The following is a 21,930-nucleotide window of genomic DNA, read 5'->3' as shown; positions in this document are numbered from 1 at the left end:
TCAGGGGAATCAACTCTATGCCAAGTTCTCCAAGTGCGAATTATGGCTAGAGGAGGTTCAATTTCTGGGTCACATCGTTAATAGTCAAGGTATTCATGTCGATTCCGTGAAGATTGAAGCAGTAAAGAGCTGGATTACGCCTAAGAACCCTTCTGAAGTTCGTTCTTTTCTCGGACTAGCGGGCTATTATCAGCGATTTATCGAAGGATTCTCTAAGATCGTTGTGCCGCTTACCGCCCTTGCCCATAAAGACAAGCCTTTTGTTTGGGGAACTGAACAAGGGTCTGCTTTTCAAACCCTCAAGCATATGCTTTGCAATGCTCCTGTTCTCACGTTGCCCAACGGAAACAACGATTTCATTGTCTATTGTGATGCTTCCAACCTTGGTCTTGGCTGCGTTCTCATGCAACGGGACAAGGTTATAGCTTACGCATCTCGTCAGCTCAAAATCTCGAGCTAGGCGTAGTTGTTTTTGCTTTTAAGATTTGGCGACACTACCTGTATGGTACCAAGTGTACGATCTTCACCGATCACAGGAGTTTACAACATATCTTTAATCAGAAAGAACTTAACATGCGTCAACGCCGATGGGTAGAACTTTTTAACGATTACGACTGTGAGATTCGCTATCACCCAGGCAAGGCAAATGTTGTTGCCGACGCGCTCAGCAGACGGAGTCATTTGCTCAGTATTCGCAATACCAAAGCCCAGTATGATCTCGAAACCCTCATCCGCGAAGCCCAGCATGCTTGTTTTAACGAACGCACTTTGAAGAAAGAGAGGATCTATCACGATGGAGCTCATCTGGTAAGCAAAGCAAATGGGATTTTCTATTATCTGGGCCGAATTTGGATCCCTAAGCGGACCGAATTGCGAAAGATTATAATAACGTCGGCGACTACGTACTCCTAAAGGTGTCACCTTGGAAGGGTGTGGTCAGATTCGGCAAGAAAGGGAAACTAGCGCCTCGATATGTTGGACCTTTTAAGATTCTGGAAAGGATCGGCAAAGTCGCCTACAGACTCGAACTACCGGAGGAACTTAGTAACGTCCACCCTACTTTCCATGTGTCAAACCTCCGAAAATGCCTAGCTGATCATGATTTAATTGTACCTCTCGACGACCTTCAAGTCAACGAAACGCTACACTTCGTGGAAAAGCCTGTCGAAATCATGGATCGCCGAAAAAAGCAACTCAGACGCTCGCGCATCCCTATCGTGAAAGTCCGATGGGAAGGCAGACGAGGCGCGGAGTTTACTTGGGAACTCGAAAGCGACATGAAGGCTAAGTACCCGCAGTTGTTTAAATGAAGATCTGAAGCGAGAAATTGGTAAGATCATTCACGGTGCTGTGCAGCTTTCAGCCTAATTTCGGGACGAAATTCCCTAAACAAGGGGAGGCTGTAACACCCCGTGTTTTCAAATGTCAAAGTCAAAAGTCAAAGTCCAAGTCCAAGTCAAGTTTGACTTCTTTGACTGTAATTAGTCTATTTTATGTTTTGTTATTTGTATTATGTGGAGTAAGTGTTGTAAATCAAAGGAATCGAAGTAATCGAATGTTTAATCGACGCGAAAAGCTTTACGACCGTGAATAGTAGGAAGTAACAATGCGATAAAGTCAATCAATGATAATCAAGCTACTCGAATAATCAATCGAACTCAAAACTTGAATTATGCGAATTTTGTGTTATATTACGTGTATGTGTGCCTTACGTGTTACCTGTGCGTGTTTACTTTATGTTATGTGTGGTGATCAATCGAATCGAAACTCGAAATTCAATCGAACTCAATCGAAATCGAATTATGGTGATTAGTGGCGAAAGGATAGTGTGAAATATAGATGCTTGTATGTAGATATAGTAGATATAGTGGTTGGGATTAAAAGTAATTTGGATAGGAAAACTCAATCGTATTCGTATCGTCTTCAATCGAAATCGAAATATCAGAAATCGTCGCACCAAACGCTCAACGCAGGCTGTTGATCGATCAGGCTCCTAGCCGATCGAACAGCCCAGCCGATCGGACATACTGTCCGATCGAGCAGGCTGTCCGATCGGGATGCCTGGCCGATCGGCCAGCCCTTTCCCCTTTTAGAAGCCTATAAATAGGCCTGTCATTGTCATTCTTTACACTTTTGGAAACTCTCTGTCCGGCCAGCTCGTGTTCTTCACTATTTCTCATATTTCTCTCGATTCCGGTAAGATTTCATCCTAAATCTTGTACTTAATTTCTTGATCAATACACACTCCTACACCTTTCTATCTTTCAAATCTTAACTTTCAACCATGAAATCATCAAGATCTAAGTATTCTAGGATGATGTCATCATGGTGTTCTTCAAGAACATCATGTTTTGGCCTCCATCCACCAACAATCACTTGGATCTAGCCGATTTCCACATAAACAAACTAAGATCTATCGCAGATCTGAACATGTACATGGTGTGAAGGATTGAAAGAAGGATTTCCAACTTTCTTTCAACTCTTTTACACTCAATGCCTCCAAACCGGTAGAAACAGAGCTTGAGCCAACTCACTAATCGTTCTAATGGTTGTGTGATTCAAGATTCGGATTCTATCTACGAGGTTCACCGATTTCGGGTTAAACTATAAACTCCGTTTCGAACCGTTCACCGGCCGAACTTGGGTGGTTCCTGTCCGAGCAGGAGAAACAAGTAAGAACGAGGTTCCATGGTTCAGCTCGTTGTCAAAATACCTCGATATAACGTCAAACAATCAGAACAGCCAAGTGTTAGACGAACATGCCGACCAGGTCAGAATGCTGACCGATCGAACAGGCTGTTCGAACGAACAGCCCAACCGATCGGACATGTCAGCCGATCGACCAGGCCAGCCGATCGGCTAGCACATGGCCCCACACCTTAACAATTTCATGTAGCCTAGTATTGAACGAAGTGCGGTTCAGTCGAACTATGGTTTGGGTTGAATTACTCTTCGGATCATGAGATACTATGCTTCAACACTTAATCGGTTTTTCAACTTGTTTGACGTATTGGAGTGCCACCCGATCGAACATGCTGTCCGATCAGGTGACATCCTGCTGAGGACTTACTACCGAAGTGTCTAACCGATCGGTTAAGCCGGCCGATCGAACGACCCGTTCGATAGATCGACCTGAAAGGTAAGAACACTTTAGTGTTCTCAAATACTACAACGAAAACTTCAAAAGAACAAGCCATCATACACAAACACATCCCACTCAAAAAGGAAGGGACAATCCACTCGAACAGTCCGACCGATCGAGCCTACCGGCCGATCGAACAGGCTGACCGAATGGACTGTCCAACCGAACGACAACCCGTTCGATCGAACCTCCATTCGATCGACCAGGCTGTTCGACCCATCAACACTTGTTTCCATTTTACGCGTTACACATCATTATGCTATCGAACTAATCAGGCTAACCCTACTCTCAAGCGCTCCCTTCAATCCATCAATCGCTGTGAGTATACTCGAACCCTTTTTGCTTTAGCACTTTTGGGTGTTACATACGTTACTTATCTAAAATCACAATCGAACACACTACTCAATTATTTAAACGCTAACCGTTCTGCATGTATTACGTGACTAAATGAATGCTTGTTGTTATGTTTACACGTGGAATGCTGTCTACCTGCCTTAACGACGTAGTACTATAGTTTGGACTCAGCACCCGTTCACACGGGGGTTGTTAAGGACAATTACTTGCATGGATTACGGTGGTAATCATGTATTGCGAACTGCCTCGGGCAGTCAACCCGCAGTCATTGGTATCGATAGATCCATGTCGATAATTAACATGCTTCGTTTTCCTCTGTGTACGTGCTGGTTATGCGTAAACTATTTCGAACTCTATATGCTATATCAAACTTGTATGCTCACCTTTACATTTTATGTATTGACTTTATTTTAACGTATGTGACAGGCAATTAGGATGCTCATCTGCTAGGAAGGCGGGCTTAGAATAAGCGTCTAGAGCATAGTTGTCTGTAGGTCTTGCAGATCGAGTCTCTAGAAGCATTTGAACAATTATGTTATTTATATTTGAATCTGAGTTGTCGGAACAGAACATTCTGTAATAATTTGGTTTACTATTTGGGATACGGTATGGGACGTATTAATTAGAATAAATAGTAATGATAGTTGTTGTGGAAACTTCTGGACAATCTGTTTCGCTCAGTGCCATGCCCCGATGATTCCACCATCGGTTGGGGTGTGACATTTTTACTCTCGATCAATATAAGTTTTATTAAAAGCGAATTTATATTCCAAAAAAAGTATTTATTTGGTATCGTAATATGGTTAGTCTAACGGTTAGTCTTTCTAAACAACATGCTACATTTTCAAATAACGTTTGTTTTACGTTATCATTTGCTCCGTTTTGCGATAACACGCGATGTAAAAAAACCTAGTTAGAGTTAAATGTGATTTTAATCCTTATGGTTTGAGTTATTTTGTCAGTTTAGTCCAAAAGTTTCATTTTTCTCTTGTGGATCCAAAAAGGTTTCACCGTTGCCATTTTAGTCCACTGGGTTAACGTCATCCATTATTTCTGTTAACGAGAAGGACATTTTAGTGATTTTATAAGGCCGAATTGCCCTTATAGTTAAAAGAATTACATATAAAATGACCGAATTGTCTCTTCTCGTTAACATAAAAAATGGATGAAGTTAACCCAGTAGACTAAAATGGCAACGATGAAACCTTTTTGGACCCCCATGCAAAAAATGAAACCTTTAGACTAAACCAACAGAATGATCCAAACCAAAAGAACTAAAATTACAGTTAGAACCTTGATCCTTATATTTGCTAAATATCAAGTTTCCACTTATAAAAATTTCTAAATGTTATTTTGGGGTAGAAAAAAGTGTTTTTATTTTTTCTTTGGACGAAAATTGAAAAGTAATCATCATCATAAATATTAAAAAAAATACCACCACAAGCAAACAAGCGACAAAAAGTAAAAATAAAAAAAATGCAAGCTACAAAACCAGTTCTGAAAGAAAATCCAAGAAAGGAGCCTAGGGCTACCTCCATCATGTTAATGTGACGGAACTCCAATCCAGTTGACCATTCTCCCTTTCAACATCCAAGGTAACAACACTAACTTCCGATTAATAATGTTTCATCACTCACCAATCTGCTGTTCAGCTCGATACATTTTACATACACCAATCTAGGGTTTGTGTTGTTAGATCCTTATAATATCACCTGTGATGATCGGAACACACCCAGTTGATGTGAATTCAGGTTGTTGAAATTTGAAAGCATGGTAGTAGGGTTACGAGATGGTTTTGATTCTAATTCTAGGTCTAGAACACAGAATGAGGGGAGGCTGTTAAGTTATTTTGGCCAAACTAGTGGTTCAAGAAACACTAGCCCAGTTAACCGGGCACTCGGGTTCAGGAGCCCGAGCCCGAGCCGGTGTCGACAGAAGGTGATCATGACGAAACCGAGGGGTCTAGATGAGGAGATGGTTGCCACATTTGCAAAGGCTCCACACGGACCACACCCGGATGTTTATATGGAAGATAATATATGGGCTATGCTGCCTGAAGATTTATTGAATGAAATATTAGCTAGGGTTCCGCCTTTTATGATATTTCGGCTTCGTTCGGTTTGTAAGAGGTGGAATTCGATATTGCAGGATGATGGTTTTTTAAAGTTTCATTCGCAAGTTCCGTCGCACGGGCCTTGCCTGATTACGTTTTGGAAGAATTCGCAAGTGCCGCAGTGCTCGGTTTTTAGCTTGCCGTTAAAGCAATGGTATAAAATTCCTTTCACGTTTTTGCCGCAATGGGCGTTTTGGTTGGTTGGGTCGTCGGGCGGACTTGTTTGCTTCTCGGGTCTTGATGGTTTGACTTTCAGAACATTGGTATGTAATCCTCTTACGCAAAGCTGGAGAGCGTTACCAAGTATGCATTATAACCGGCATAGACAGTTGATTATGGTTGTTGATAGAAAGAAACGGTCTTTTAAGGTTATTGCGGCTAGTGATATTTATGGGGACAACAAATCATTACCGACCGAGGTGTATGATTCGAAACGGGACAGTTGGTCGCTTCACCAAACAATGCCTACTGTAAATCTTTGCTCATCGAAGATGGCGTTTTGTGACTCGAAGTTATACTTGGAAACAATTTCGCCTCTTGGTTTGATGATATATCATTTGGATGCAGGGTACTGGGAACATATACCGGCAAAATTTCCGAGATCTTTGTTGGATGGGTATTTGATTGCGGCTACACAAAAGCGTTTGTTTTTGGTTGGGAGAATCGGTCTTTATAGTAATCTTCAAAGTATTAGAATCTGGGAATTAGATCATGCAAAAGTGATTTGGATTGAAATAAGTAGAATGCCACCAAGGTACTTTAGAGCGCTCTTGAGGTTATCAGCGGAGAGATTCGAGTGTTTTGGACAAGATAATTTGATCTGTTTTACGTCTTGGAATCAAGGGAAAGGTCTGCTCTTTGACGTTGATAAAAAGGTGTGGTCTTGGATTGCAGGCTGTGCTCTACAAACGTATAACAGTCAGGTCTGTTTCTATGAACCACGGTTCGATGCTTCAATCTACTGAACTGTTAGAATTGGTCAAATAGTTCTAGCCCGAAGGTTCTCTATGGCTCCAATATGGTCATGACCGATGCCTATCTGACCTATTTGGTCCATCTGCTAAAGGCAACATTGTTCGTACACAAACAAGAGCATTCGAGCACTGGGGATGATACAATTTTTTTAAAATTTTCGTTTAAAAGTAGCTGTATACTCTTTGAAATTGGTTCATACATGCAAGTTGCCTTATTCAACTTGTTTTTTTTTTTTTGGTTCTTAAAATGTTCGTTTCAGGCTGTTTTTGTACTTGCTGTCTTGCTCAAAGTTAGGTACGGATAACTTTTGTAAATAGCACACTCCGACCGTTTCCATATTGGGTCGTCCGTCCGCGAATCTGTAAGAGTTTAAACAATGTACATCAATTTTGAAGTTGAAAATAGGGATGGGATTGGTACAGTACCCGTACCAGTAACGAACATACCGTTATCGAATTTGAACAAAACTGGGTACCAAATACTGTACAAAATATGTTGGTACGGTACGGTACCTGCTTTGGTACCATTTTGTTTTGTTTAGTTTTTCAGCACTCGTACGAGTACTAAATTGGTAAAATTGACATGAGTACCAATATAGCACGAGTATCAAATAGGTAATATTGGTACGAGTACCAATATGATACGGGCACCATAATACGAATACTATAAATACCATAATACGAAATAAAACATAATATAAAAAAAAACTTTTAAAGGTCTATATAAAATTCGGTACCCACTCGTACCAATACTGAAAGTACCGAATATCAAAATCAGTAAAATTGGGTACCAATGTTGTTGGGTCCCGTACACGTATTTTAAAATTCATTACCAGTACCTGTTTGTACTCGTACCATGAATTACTCCTAGCCACGACTGATGTTGTTGGGTCCCGTACACGTATTTTAAAATAATCTAATGCAATAGAAACGTGTGTATGGATCGATCCAAACCAAAACTTTGGGTCGCCCACCAGAAGTCTAGATGCAAACCAAAAAGAAACAAAACCAACCATAGGGTGTTTATCGAAAACATTCCTTTTCATAAGAGCTCGGTTGACTAAGTTGTAGCACCTTGGTTCAACGAACTAGTCGCTAGATCCGTTGACAAGAAACAACCCGTAATAGAACTCCTATTCGCTCCACTAGAAATCATACCAATCCGATTAAATCGCGAATATCCATCACGTGAGTATTCCCGAAACCCGAAGTCCTTCAGTTTATACTCGCAAAATGAGTCAAGCAAGAACCAGATGAAACCCGATTGAGTGATGATAGTTCACGGTGCAACGTGGTGCGACGCAATGAGGCACGGTGGTGGCAAGGAGGAGGCGACAATGGTAGCTTGTAGTAATAGTCAGCTAGTCACCAGGGGCGGTAGGCGGCACATGTTATGCCTTTCAAAGAGCTTGGGTAACCCATATTTCAAATGGATCCACTTGCCATAAGCATCGATACCCTTTTCTAGTCTTGACCCTATTTATGATTCCGAATTACTATGTATGGAACTTCTAATAATTCACGAAGCTTGTCTTTGTGTGTTAGTTCTTCACACTATTTTTCTTAAAGAAGCTGCTTCTTATAGTATATGCTTGATCGACATCAGTGAGATGATGACTAGGCAGTTCCATAGTCATGAAGAGGAACCAAGTGAGCTCAAGTCAATATGCATTCAAGCAAGGAATCGTTGGAGGAAATTGAGATGTGGTCCCTTGCATCAAAGACAACAGATAGGGAAATGTTAATGCTTGACATAGAATTTGAGGAACATTCTAGTAAGATTGGAAACACGGGTTCATATGTTGTTGAGAGTTTGAGACAGGGGAGGAATATTAAATGAAGTCAAATGAAACGATGGTGTACTACTACTTGTAGTTCATCTGGAAATAAGAGCATGAATGAACAGGTGTCTGTGAGTAGCTTTGTTACACTATCATATATGAGTTAGGAGGAATGAATTGTATTAGTTGGTCATCCTAAGAGGCTTATGCACTCTTCTTTTGTTAATAATAACTCCAGAATTTCCGGTTCAACGAAAAAGCAGAAACTTAGGGGGTGTTTGGTTCGCAGACTGTTGGAATTGGAATTGGAATTTGTATAGGAATTAGAATTTGAAGGAACTGGATTTGGAATTTAAACATTCCAATTGGAATTGGAAATTGTTGGAATTGGAATCTCAATTCCATTTTTTATGTGTTTGGTTGTCAAATGAATTGGAGTCCATCACCCGGCACCCACAACCCGCGGTTCGGGTTGAAACTTGAAACGGTACGGGTGGAAACGGTCTGCGTCTAAAATGTTTGGATCGAAACGGTTCGCGTCGAAACGGTTCACGCCGAAAGGGTACGGGTTGATACGGTTCGCGTCGAAACGGTTCGATTCGAAAGGGTACGGGTCGAAACGGTACGGGTCGAAACCGTTCGTGTCGAAACGGTTCGCGTCGAAACGGTACGGGTTGAAACGGTGCGGGTCGACACGGTCGAAGATTCCAATGAATTTACTTTAATTCCTTCACATATAGGAAGGATTTTGAATTCCTTTAGTTAAAGGAATTTGAAGGAATTCATGCCTAATTCCAATTCCAATTCCATTGTCAACCAAACACATGAAGATTGGAATTGGGATTCCAATTCCATCAAATTCTGTGAACCAAACATCTTAAGAAATGGAATTCAAATTCCAATTCCCTTAAATTCCATTCAATTCCTGCGAACCAAACGCCCCCTTAGTACTGCATGCCAATTTTGAGATACAGAGTGGGAAAGAACAATAAGTGAAATTTGCTACTTTATGTTGTATTGTGTATCATTCTTACAAATAAATCTTATCTAGTATTATGTTTGGTAAAATATAATTTTAATTGCTAATCTTTACATAATTTATATCTACATATACAAATACAAATACAAATATAAATACAAATACATATGTGTGTCCTGACTCAAAACTTATTTATAATGACTTGATAAAAATGATTTCTATTGATGTTTCATGAAGTCATAACAAACTAGTGAGATATCGGTTTGAACATCAGTAGAGATGCATTTTGTTTTATTTAGAGTTTTAGTAGCTTATTACAACAATGATTAACCAACCAACAATTCCTAACTATATTACAGTTACAATCATGAAAACATGTTTTCATACTATATCTTTGGTACTAATAGTGCCAGTCCCTTTATTTCCAATTGTCAATAACGATCATAACACTTCTCCTCGATAGCAGCTTTGATAAGTTCCATTCAAAATTTATTATGGATCCATAAAATTACTTTGTTAATGTCCTTTTATGTGTATAATAACGGTGGTATCTTGGTTCTTGGTGGCATTCTAGGCAACCCTGCACTTGGTTGAAATGGGAATGCAGGAAACGGTGGGTTGAATGGTGGTGGTGGAATCAAGTCTGGTTGTGGATCTAGTGGTGGAGACGACAAAGAAGGGGACAATGATGGTGGTGGTTGTGATGGTGGTGGTGTGAGGAGTTGTGGAATCAATGAAGGTGGTGATGGGTCAACTTTCGAATCAGATGGTGGTTGTAACGGATTAGGATTGAACATGGAATTTGGAGGTGGTGGCTGGAAACCTGTATTGAACACGGAATCTGGAGGTGGTCGCTGGAAACCCGTATTGAACATGGAATCTGGTGGTGGTTGGAAACCTGTATTGAGCATGGAATCTGGTGGTGGTTGGAAACCTGTATTGAGCATGGAATCTGGTGGTGGTTGCCGAAAACCTGTATTGATCATAGAATCTGGTGGTGGCTGGAAACCCGTATTGAGCATGGAATCTGACGGTGGCTGGAATCCCGTATTGAACATGGAATCTGACGGTGGCTGGAATCCCGTATTGAACATGGAATCTGGTGGTGGCTGGAATCCCGTATTGATCATGGAATCTGGTGGTGGCTGGAATCCCGTATTGAACACGGAATCTGGTGGTGGCTGAAAGCCTGTATTGAGCATCGAATTTGGTGGTGGCTGGAAAGCCGTATTAAGCATGGTATCTGGTGGCGGTGGGACTACTGGAACAAAAATGGACCTTGGTGGTTGTTGGGATGGAAATGATGGAACTAGTAAAGGTGGCAGGATTTGGTTAAGTGAGTTTGAGGATCTTAAATTGTTTTCATTTGCTAAATCATGTAATTTCCTTTCGACCGGATTCCAGTCATTAAGTGGTGGAATTGGAGCAAGCATTCCATCAACAACAGGAGATGGTGATGGCGGTGAAGCAATAATTTCATCATTAGCATTCGTGTGTGATTCCCATTGACACCGTTTTGGTTGTTCTAGGGGCTGGAATGTGAAAAAACCTGTTGAAAAAACATGATTCTTCGGGGTTTTTACCTTGAGTCGAATGGAAGATGAAGTGGCTGTGGAAATGGCGGGCACTGCACAATCCGGCTCGCTACTACTAATCAACCTGACGAAACACCTCTTGATTTCATTAACATGTTTGGTAGCTGAGAAAGGTAGTATAACACTAAACTCGCCCTTCACATTTGTTTTCACTTCCTCCCGGAATCTTAGTTTCCCACCACTCGCATGAACCACATCACCATCACATTCCACCGCCACCAACGCGCCTAAAAATAGAATCCAAAACACCATTAAAACTCACAAAAATAAGAACAAAGAAACAAACAACGTATACACAAAACTACCTGAAATAAAATGACTGGACGGAGAGAAATATTGATGGAAGCAAGTGTCACAATAGACAGTACCGATGAGTTTAGCCTCTTGAGCCTTGGCCACACCATTCAAAGTCAAAGTCAAACACAGGATCAATGCTATGGTCAAAGAAACCCATGACATCATTTTTAAACCAAGCATCCCTTTATTTGCAGCAGGGAGGGAATTGGATAAACTAAAAAGTATTATTTTTTAAACATTTTATAAAGAAAGCTCAAGAGAGATGCCATAATAATAATGTCAATCATGCAAACTAGAAGAGAATATTGTTTGGTAAAATATAGTTCCAACCGGTTTAGTGCCATTTGACCTTGGTTGTGGAGATTTAAGACTCTTAGATGGTTCAACAAAAACCCACATGTGACATGAAGGAATTGAGGGAGAGTTTGTGTGCATGCATTTGTTGTTGGTGTATTGGTTGCAAACGTGGATAGAGCCATGGTGGTGGTTAGGACCTTGGTGGTTCACAAGATTTTGATGGGAATTGACACAAAGAAACTTGTATACTATTATAAAAATAAAAATAAAAAGGTTTTACTTTCATCGGTCATAAAAGGTCATCGGACCCCTTCAAGTCCATTATGTCGGCGCCAAACATGTATACCTAAGTAAGCCAAAAAGAAAACCAGTTACTTAGGCTGGATAGTGTGGTTTAACATAATGCTTTGACACCTCACGTAGATCATGGACTTTAACTAACTTACTTTTTTAACTTTGATGATGTGGTTTAACTAATAGTTAAATAAAATTATAAAGAAACAAAGAAAATTAATGATTAGTACCAAGCCAATGGGCCTCACCTCATCCTCCCTTAAAGCTCACTAAGGCATTCATGAGCAGCAGCTTGGCGTTGGCCTTTGGCGCTCTCCAGCTGGTGTTCGGGGCGCTACGACGTTGACTTGACAGGTGACACCATTCCACAACACTGCCTTAATGAATGTATCAGCAAGCGGACCTTGTCTTATCCATCCATTATCAGGTTCTAACATATTTAGAGTTGGCAAAATATGTCGTGTTAACACGGGTTGTTTTTATCATGACATAACTAACACAACTATTGAGCTGATTACGACATGTTTAACCGGACATTTCATGTATTTAAACACTAAAACAAACATATTTAAGAAGCAGGTTACACGCCACATTTAACACAAATAATTGTAACCTCAATGACACAACCCGTTTAACATGTTTGAATGTAGGCATGTCAATAATACAAATGACACAACATGTTTAATATGATTATTGACACGACCTACCAAACATTTATAGTTATATAATATGTTTCAAGTCACAACTAAACAGTGGCGAAGCTTGAAAATTTCCACCGTTGGGTCGGAAGTCACCGGACCTAAAAATTGTATATAGGTAAAAAAAAATTATAAATCCAGAGGTTGAAAACATTTATACCTAAAAAATTCTATACGAAACATACATACATAACACTATATCAATAAATACTAAATTACATTCTATATCAGGATTTGAGTGCTGGGTTTTTCTCCAAAAGACAAGAGCCTCTACTACCCAGCTATAGCTGTATATCAGGATTTGAGTGTTGGATTTTTCTTCAAAAGGCAAGAGCCTTTGCTACCTAGCTATAGTTGGAATCACAGGTTGCATTCATTTACATGAGTTTTTAATCATAGTTCGTATAATTAACGTATTGACACCTTAATCTTGTATCAAGTCTGCAAATAATTAGAGTTATTAACATATTTATCTACCAAAGAAAATCCATGTTCATCTTTATTAGATCTGACTATATAACGTTACGGTACAAACTTATTTCTATCATAACTTAATATTATTTGAAAAAAAAACCCTTCATATTAAATAAACTATCATAGTTCATTTTTTGATATAAAAAGTGATTAATACTTTATAACAATATAACCATGATTATTGATCATATTTATTTGATTATTAAAACAAAATGATTATTGATCATATTTATTTGATTATTAAAACAAAAACAATACAAGAGTGGATTTTAAATACTCTTGAAATGATTGAAAGCAACTACGTACTTAAAAAGATATATGCCACTAGCGGTCATCGAATCAGCTCGGTTTTGTCGGTGTGGATTTTACAATCTCTTACCTACACATATATAAAATGACAATAAAAGTCCCTGTTATTGTGTTATGAATAGGATGATGCATTGCAAGGTGTACCTGTAACCTACTACACAAAATATTTTATTATTGTTTTGCATGGTTGAATCATAATATATTTCAAGGTACATGAATATTCGATTATATTATGTAACAGCTAATTTGACAAAATAATAAAATATTTATTGGAAATGGAAATAGAGTAGTTGTATTGAAATGTAGTTTATACAAAATGAAGCATATTTTAATTACACTTTGTGTTTGACAAATATATTGAGAATTATAGCGAGAGTGAGGTAAGTCTAACTCCAGCGCCTGCCAATCCATAACGTCGCTCGAGGTCTAAATTTTTAAAGGGTTTGAAAGATTTTTATAAGCTTTTATATATATAGTAAATTATATATTTAATATATGCATTCATTTATTATAAATAGAAATGTTAGTGGTGGAGTAAAAAAAACCATCTCAAGATAATATGAAGGTATCAAGTTTAAGGCTTGGCTTCACCACAAAAGTTTTATTGTTTTTTATAAATTCATTTCCCCTTAGCATAATTTTGGGCCTAGTTTTTTATTTCGCCCAAGGCCTACATTATTTTTGGAGTTCTCGAAGACGGCTCTGGCTAACTCATATATCACCTGTGACAAATTTTTAAATATGTACATTTGCTCACCATGGGATTATAATCTTTTAACTCCTTGTTGAAGGATATTACTATATATACACACATTGATACCGTTAGACTATAATTCTTTCAGTATTAAAGCAAAAGTTTATACAGTTATTGTGATTTTCTACTTAAAGTTGATCTTGTATTTAACAACCCTCAATATAAATATAGTGATATATTTTAATTTCACCACCTTATATTATAAATAATACACTTTTCATTTGATTTGATTTTTCTTTAATAACTCGTGTTTGTTAATTTTCTTAAAAACATAATACGTAGTTGTGTTTAATTTTTATCTCGACGTTTCGGTATATATAATTTCATTAACAACATAGTTGTATTCACAATAGAGTACTTAGCATGAGCTATAATAATTGCCGACACCTTACCGATACGTGACAAACCGAACAGAAATCGTTTAAACAACATCAATACCTTATATCGTTATTATCAAAACTAATTATATACTTAACATATCAACCAAATACCCACTACATAACGCGAGTTTATCCTACTAGTTATTCTTTATTGAAGTTAGAGCAAGTTTGTTTATTATGGGTTATCTTTAACAAAAGGAGCAAAGACCCATACTTTCTCAATTATAACTTCGCCCCCATTGGGGATGAATATCGAATACCGCGTGTTCTCGTAGTCTTTCTCGCCGAAAAATCCAACAAAAATGCTCAACAATTTGCCGTATCATCTGATATGACAGAATCCCCAACATCAACCCTCGAAATTTCTGGTTTCTTCTCTATTATCATCAACCCCTTTCACTGTCTTAAGGTACCCTAATCTTTCAATTCTTCCAATTTCTGATGATATTAATCCTTTCAATCGATTGATTCTTCATGGGTTTTCATGATTATATCTTCTTATTGAAGAAATCAACAATCTTGGTCGATGTTTGTTTGATTCTTGAATTCCTTTGCAGAATTCAAGAATCAAATTAAACAGGATTAAATTTCATATTGACTTTTGGTTGAAAAATGTTAACTTGTTTTATACACAATCTGGGAACAACTCTTTTAGGGTATTGAGATCATTTTTACAATTTTTTTGACTTAGTTGCTTTGTGGGCACAACAAGTATAGTATTCTATTTGCAGCTCCTTGATTGCACAAACATTTATTTTTTATATTATCTTAGGGTTTTATGATTGAAAACTTCATGGGTTTTTTTTAAATTCTTTTAAAGGGATCAAATCTCAATTACTTGTTGATTTACTGCTGTATTTGTAACTGGATGCTCTGTTTCTTGTTGCTTGATTTTTTAGACAGTTTTTTTTTAAATGTTTACATGTTATATTGCAGGTTGTAAAGCACATTTGATTCGGTAACCACCTGAGTAATTCGAGAGTAAACAGAGAGGGTTTACTGGTCCGCAGAATCGTTAAAGTTTCTGCGAGCCTCGAGTCCTCTCTCAGTTTTGGTGTAAAATCTTTTTACATTGCATTAAAGTTATCATCATGGGTGCTGTTTGTTGCTGCTTGCATTATGACTGTGAAGATTACGTTAATCCCAACAGTAATCTATACAGAAACTGCATTTGCCTTCGATGCTTTCTTCAAAATTTCTTATATTTGGTATAAGTTTTTGTCCGAAGTTCTCTTATTTTTTATGAGATAAGTAGGACTTATTGTATGATTCTGTTTGAATAACAGTACGCATCATTATTTCAAAGAGGGGAAGAACATGTGAGGCTTCAGAGTCCTTCGTCTCTTCAAGGGACATCGTCTTTTAATTCATCAGCATCGCTTGATAACTCATTATCCGGTGTTTATCGGGCCCCACCGAGACCTTTGCCATACGATGTTGACCCGAGATATATACGTCTTCAAAGAGATGGACTGGTCTCGAGACGGGAGAAAGGGTCGAGTCGGTCACAGGAAGAAGGTGACCCGTTAAGAGGAAGTGACAGTGATATGGAAACAGATCCTTTGTGTGCTGGAAACAAATGGAATAACTCAACTTGTGAAGATGAAACAAAAGGGTCCTACACAAAGTCTTCTGTTAAGCTTTCGAGTCCGAAAGAGGCAACAGGATTTGCACATATTCTTTCTCCATCGGAAGATGAAGACGTTTGTCCAACATGTCTTGAAGGTGAAATCTAGAATGTAGCTATTTGTTGAGATGTATTGCCTTTTCATACTTAGGATATTGTCATATTGATAATCATTGTTTTCGGTATTGCAGAATATACTACCGAAAACCCTAAGATAATTACAAAGTGTTCACACCATTTTCACCTTGGCTGCATATACGAGTGGATGGAAAGAAGTGAAAACTGCCCTGTTTGTGGCAAGGTAAAATTCTCATTATGTTTGTTTATGTTCTTGTAAAGTAAATCGAACCCAAGATGACCACGTCTAATTGGGGACCCACGCGTAAAGAAATGAATATGATTATATGTATGTGAAAGTTTTGGCTTTTCTGTAGGTGATGGCATTTGATGAGACTGGTGAGGCTTAACCTGAAGTGTTCCTGCTGGAATGAGACCCGTAAAGAGATGAATACGATTAAGAAATCAAGAAAAACAGCTTGTAAATTCATTGTGAATACCCACATGTTATCAAGTGTTCTTTCATGTAAAAAGATTGGAAAATTGCTCGATATTAGTTCGTCACAGGCTGTTTTTCCTTATGATGAATATTGTTTTTTCCCTCATTATAATATATATATCATGTTCTCTTTGAAGTTGTTCCAAGCTACTCTCATTTTGTGAAGAAACCTCTTGGATAATACATGCCTGTCACAGGTAAAACGCTCTTATGTTCTTGTGGTTGATCTGTCTTACAATGTTTTGAATTTCAAATTTCAAATGTCAAACTATATCTTTCAATATTTATGTAAACAGTATGCGATGAGCAATATACGATTATGATTTAAGCGTAGCAGAAACAAAACAGAAATTATTCGAAGTAGAGAAGATACAAAATACCGATGCTTAAGAACAGATCAGATAGTGTTCAAAGTTCAGAAAGAGTGACATATTACACACATACATGTATATAAGAACATGAGTACATTCTAGATGAAATCGGTCAATTAGCAGTCACTTGAAAAGCTCTGAGGAATACTTCCGCAGGTTGGCCGCCACTCAGCTGATGCTTTCCATTAATCTGCAACAAACCGCCATTCAGTTATATAACCTGTAACCGAAACCAAAATTGTTGCGGTAAATCATGCTTTTCCTAATCACCTACCACATAATGGGGGACGCCCGAAATGTTGGCTGCGTACTTCCCGAGTTCTTCATTAACCTTAAAAGAAGTTCACAATAAAAAGTTCATAATCTATAACATAACTTAACAATGATATGTTTCTCTTCTTCTAGTTTTCGTAAAGTTGAGGGTGCATACCTCTTGAAGTCCATTGTTTGGATCTTGAAGAAACTCAGCTGCTCCTTCTAACCCAACTTTCCTTGCAGACTCCACAAGAAACTCCCTGAATTTAAAAGAAAATAAGAATATTTCTTATTGTGTATAACACGCGCCGCTTGCGGTATGCGCATATAATGTATATATGTGTGGGCCCTTGGGGGGCAAAAGTGAAAGTGCACTAATTTTAACGTTATTTTACTAATTTCGTGAAAATAACGTTAAAAAGCGAGGGGCGGTTAATCATGCATCATGTGGTGGTGTTGATAGCCGAAAGACAAGGGGGTACATGCGCTAATCGGCTTTTGTCCCAATTGTTGAGTGTTATGTGCCTTATATCCAAGGCTTGATGCAAAACTACTACCGAGCCGGGGGTCTCACTGGAAGCAGTCTCTCTATTTCTACGGGGTAGAGGTAAGGCTGTCTACATCTTACCCTCCTCAGACTCTACTTTAGCTTTGCTATTAGGGGGAGGGGGTGGTCACTAGTGATAGAATTCTATCACTCACAATATCCAATCATGTTCCGCCATGTCATCAACCATTTTTCCATCACTCACAACCTTTTTTGGTGGCAATGGTCATCACTCACCACCACACCCAATAATTTCCCCCCAACCAACAATTACCCTCACAATAAAACCCATCACGGCGTTGAAAAAAATCACGGAATCGGAAACCGTGATTGTATCACGCGTTATAGCAAGTGGTGGCGGTGGGAAAATGCATTCTTCAACGCGTTATATTTGCTTTTCGTGATTATATCACGGTACGCCCCCTGTGGCCTTAGTGGGATATAATGAGTATGATGATGATGATCTTATTATGTAAAAAAAACATATTTCGAAAGATAAAACTTACTTGTCACCAATAAACTTCCCCTGTGTAAAATACCCATTCATCAACTCTTCCACAAGATTATGCTGCTTATCAAGCCCTTGTTTCCCTGCAAAAAGTATGAGCCTGTGGCTATCCAAAGAACTTCCACTGTTTCCCAAATAAAACCACCATTAATGAGCTGTTTAAGTTATTACGATTCTGGAGCGCGATAAGAAAACAACTTACGTGAGACCAGACAAGTCATAATCTAATCCATGCCCCTTAAAAACCTGTAATATCACAATATCTATACTATCATTCCAAGAACTGAAAACTAGAAATGAATACATGAAACGGAAGGTAAAGCGAGATACCTGAGTCATACGAGCATGCATTTGATCAGCACGAGAACCGAACTTGTTTTTGTAGTGATCTTTCTTGTTAACCCCTTCTTTAGGTGCAGAAGGGTCAAGTAAAAACGGGTGCCATTTAATCTGCAGATACGACAGAATAAATAAAACAGAATAGAATAGAACAGCTTAAAGATGGGGAAGAATGGAGAGAATTAGAACCTCGAAATTGTATTGATCTTTCGATAAAGCTACAGCTTTGTCTAGACCCTTTTTGCCCACAAAACACCATGGGCATACACTGTCTGATGTCACATCAATTTTGATGAGCTTCTTCCCGGCATTACTTGCTGATTGAGCCATAATCTGCTATATCTCTGAACATGTGACAATCTTGATATGACCAGAAACACGGCCCAAACAGGATTTAAAAGAAAAAACAGGTTTTGGGTCGAACTAACACGGCCCGCTTAAAAAACGGGTCGTATTCGGGTTGACCTGTTTTTAAAACTGGTCGGGGTCGGGTTGACCCGTTTAAGTATTTAAGAAGATAATATAGTTTTATTTTTGTTTTTCCCTTGTCCACTTTTTAGATACCTTTTATATGACTTGTCTACTCTACCGATTCTAAATTATTACCATTTTGTTCTTTAAAAAATCGTTTATATAGTTAGTTATAATAATGTTAGTTTTTGTCACATTCATACTCATTCATTAAACACGTTACAACTCTTCAATGTGTTGACTCTTTAAAAAAATGGGTTATCGGGTTGACCCAAATTTATGTGGGTGCAATTTAGAGTTGAAATCTTTTACACGAATAATAATATGTGTCCGGTTCGGGTTGCACATTTCAACCCGCCAACTGGACACGATCGACAGTAGGACACCCATTATCGGTTAAGTAGCATGATTTAACAACAATCCCTAATTCTAGGGCTATGTTTTCTTATATATGTTGAGTTTACATCAGATTATTGCTTCAGTTTAAACTGTTGGCTAAATTGACACAAAATTCTTTGTTTTCTTCAGTCATTTGATCATTTCTAAGGATAATGCATGGGTAAAGTAAAGAATCGAAACGAAACAAAGGCTATTAATAACCCGATCATGAAGCTGACATATGTAATGGATAATTATGAAGATAAAAGCAGCATATGATGATGATGATGATGATAAAGATTGAGAGGTAAAGAAAGACTGACCTTGAAATATCTGTAGTTGAAAGTTGTTGAATTGAATAGAGAGGTAGAAAAGATTTGGTTGGAGGGTATGGGTATATATACGTTCATTTGGGTTTTCATTTGTATTTCAAGGAACGCGTTTATTTGAGCTTGATTGTCAACTAAGCTACCTACCCCCATGGCGATGGCGGGCCGACCGACCAGCAAATGGGCTCCAAAAGTGTAGGGGCTAAAGTAGTATTATGATAAATTAAAAGGGGTTAACCTGAATTTACTTGCTTAGTCTTCTCCAAATGTCAGCAAGTTGGATACGGGTTCTAGATAGTGGGAAAAGTGGATTACTAAATTTATCGGACATGAACGTGAGGTGTGGTTTGGGTAGTTTCTTTAGGGACTATCTATTATGTAGACGTCACGTCAGCATAGATGAAGTACCATCCTCTTGCGGACTACCAAAGGATATAGAGGATAGTCCCTCTCCTTTTTTTATTTAGTTAAATAATTAAAACAAAGTAAATAAAAATAAAAAGTTACATTTAAATAAAAACCTAAAGTTACATTTAAATAAAAACCTAAAATTACATTTAAAAAAAACTAAACATTAAAAAAAATACAATACAAATAAAAAATCCTAAAGTTACATTTAAAAAAAAAAACTACACTTTCTCACTCCAATTTTTTTTATTTTTTTCTTCATTTTTTCTAAGAGTTTTGCGATCCCCAATTCTTTTCGATGGTGGGAGTGTAGCCGGATGACGAGAACGGGAGTGAACTTGAGTTGAGATTATTTTGGTCGTAGGGATCCATACTTTTTAAGGTTGAGGGAGATTGTTTTATAAAAATAGAGAGAAAGTTGAGGTTGTGTGTAAAAAATGGTGGTTAAGGTTAAATATATAGTGGTATTGGGTAGTATTTTTTTTTAATAAAGGTGCAAGTTACTGTTTGAAGGGGCCCACCATTTGAAATTTCAACCTGCCAACATCTTTGTTTGGGCGCTTGCGCCGCAACGAGCCCAAGGGGGCGGTGTGAGACGACCGGGACGAGGCAATGTCGGGGACGATCCCCACCCGACGATTCCCACCCCTTGGTCTAATAACCCTAATATCCAAATTAAATTTAAGGAAAGTAAAGAAAAAAACTAAATACTCCATATAATGTCCAACAGGTCGAGCCAAAATAGGTAAAAATCCGTATCAGACCGAACAAAAGCTGCTAGAACGGCTTAATGATCATTTAAGATTTATTTTATAGGATAAGATTCTAACGAAAAATACTTGCGAGAACAAAAAAAAAAACTCTATTAAAAAGTTTATTTTATTTTTTTAATCAAACTTTTAAAATTAGGTAACTTTTTTACAAATAATAATAATAATAATAATCATAATAATAATAATAATGATAATAATAATAATAATAACAATAATAGTCTAACGCTCATTTATGTCCGGTTTTTATCGCTTACATTGCTAAAAAAAAGTACAAAAACATATGACGTTTGACGTCACCTTTTTTGGTAGGTTACACTTATGTAAATTGTTAATTTTCATATATGATGTTTTTATTCTTTTTAAAGTTGCATGATTTTAAAACATTTTGGAAATTTTTTTTCTTTTATAAAAATAACTTTATTTTGAAGAGCTTTCAAGTTATCGCAACTCAAGTAAGTTCTCATTTTAACCATTTCCTTGTTTAACAATCATTTTTAATATTATCTTATTTCTCCCAAATATTTTTCTTTATCTATTTTGTTTTATCAAGTAAAGTAGTTGTATTACGTCTTATTTTCAATCCCACAAAAGTCAAATAATACATCTTATATTTTTTTTCTCTTACAAAACAAAGGCATAACTTATAGGTGACAATCTATTTAGGTCTCATTCATGGCCTATAATACATATGTTATCAATGTATTTTATAATTTACACCCTTGGTTTTAAATGTTGCATTTTAAGTTTTTAACGAGACTAATATAATGTTACAATAATTATAAAGTCGATATGTTTTTTATATATAGATTTTAGTTGAGGAAAAATATTACTATTAGTTTTCCGTGAAACAAAACGTTATTTTTATATAAAAATACTCCTTTATTTCTGTCATTAAACGATCTAGAAATTTGTGTTTTGCTTATATTA

The 21,930-nt window shown here is 37.6% G+C and overlaps 4 protein-coding genes across 4 annotated transcripts; 2 read left to right on the top strand and 2 right to left on the bottom strand.

Annotated features, from left to right (window-relative positions):
- Positions 1-4,948: 4,948 nt before the first annotated feature.
- LOC110904271 (F-box/kelch-repeat protein At5g15710) lies at positions 4,949-6,855 on the top strand. The gene has a single exon (XM_022150109.2). The coding sequence runs from the start codon at positions 5,267-5,269 to the stop codon at positions 6,572-6,574; it is 1,308 nt and encodes a 435-aa protein (XP_022005801.1). The 5' UTR covers positions 4,949-5,266; the 3' UTR covers positions 6,575-6,855.
- Positions 6,856-9,545: 2,690 nt separating this feature from the next.
- On the bottom strand, positions 9,546-11,585 carry LOC110904270 (extensin). Its single transcript, XM_022150108.2, has 2 exons — positions 11,244-11,585; positions 9,546-11,165 (listed from the first exon to the last, which is right to left on the bottom strand). Exons 1-2 carry the CDS (start codon positions 11,413-11,415, stop codon positions 9,871-9,873), a joined length of 1,467 nt encoding a protein of 488 aa, XP_022005800.1. The 5' UTR covers positions 11,416-11,585; the 3' UTR covers positions 9,546-9,870.
- Positions 11,586-14,605: 3,020 nt separating this feature from the next.
- Positions 14,606-16,760, top strand: LOC110904269 (E3 ubiquitin-protein ligase At3g02290). Its single transcript, XM_022150107.2, has 5 exons — positions 14,606-14,850; positions 15,378-15,649; positions 15,728-16,166; positions 16,260-16,369; positions 16,503-16,760. The coding sequence occupies exons 2-5, from the start codon at positions 15,533-15,535 to the stop codon at positions 16,533-16,535; spliced, it is 699 nt and encodes a 232-aa protein (XP_022005799.1). The 5' UTR covers positions 14,606-14,850; positions 15,378-15,532; the 3' UTR covers positions 16,536-16,760.
- A 162-nt stretch (positions 16,761-16,922) lies between these two features.
- LOC110904268 (uncharacterized protein YwbO) lies at positions 16,923-20,009 on the bottom strand. The gene is made up of 8 exons (XM_022150105.2): positions 19,817-20,009; positions 18,834-18,977; positions 18,636-18,755; positions 18,508-18,551; positions 18,304-18,429; positions 17,426-17,510; positions 17,270-17,326; positions 16,923-17,185 (listed from the first exon to the last, which is right to left on the bottom strand). The coding sequence occupies exons 1-8, from the start codon at positions 19,973-19,975 to the stop codon at positions 17,108-17,110; spliced, it is 813 nt and encodes a 270-aa protein (XP_022005797.1). The 5' UTR covers positions 19,976-20,009; the 3' UTR covers positions 16,923-17,107.
- Between the last annotated feature and the right edge of the window lie 1,921 nt (positions 20,010-21,930).

Source organism: Helianthus annuus, chromosome 14 (assembly GCF_002127325.2).
Source record: "Helianthus annuus cultivar XRQ/B chromosome 14, HanXRQr2.0-SUNRISE, whole genome shotgun sequence".
Lineage (NCBI taxonomy): Eukaryota > Viridiplantae > Streptophyta > Magnoliopsida > Asterales > Asteraceae > Helianthus > Helianthus annuus.
This window is presented reverse-complemented; position numbering and strand designations above follow the sequence as displayed.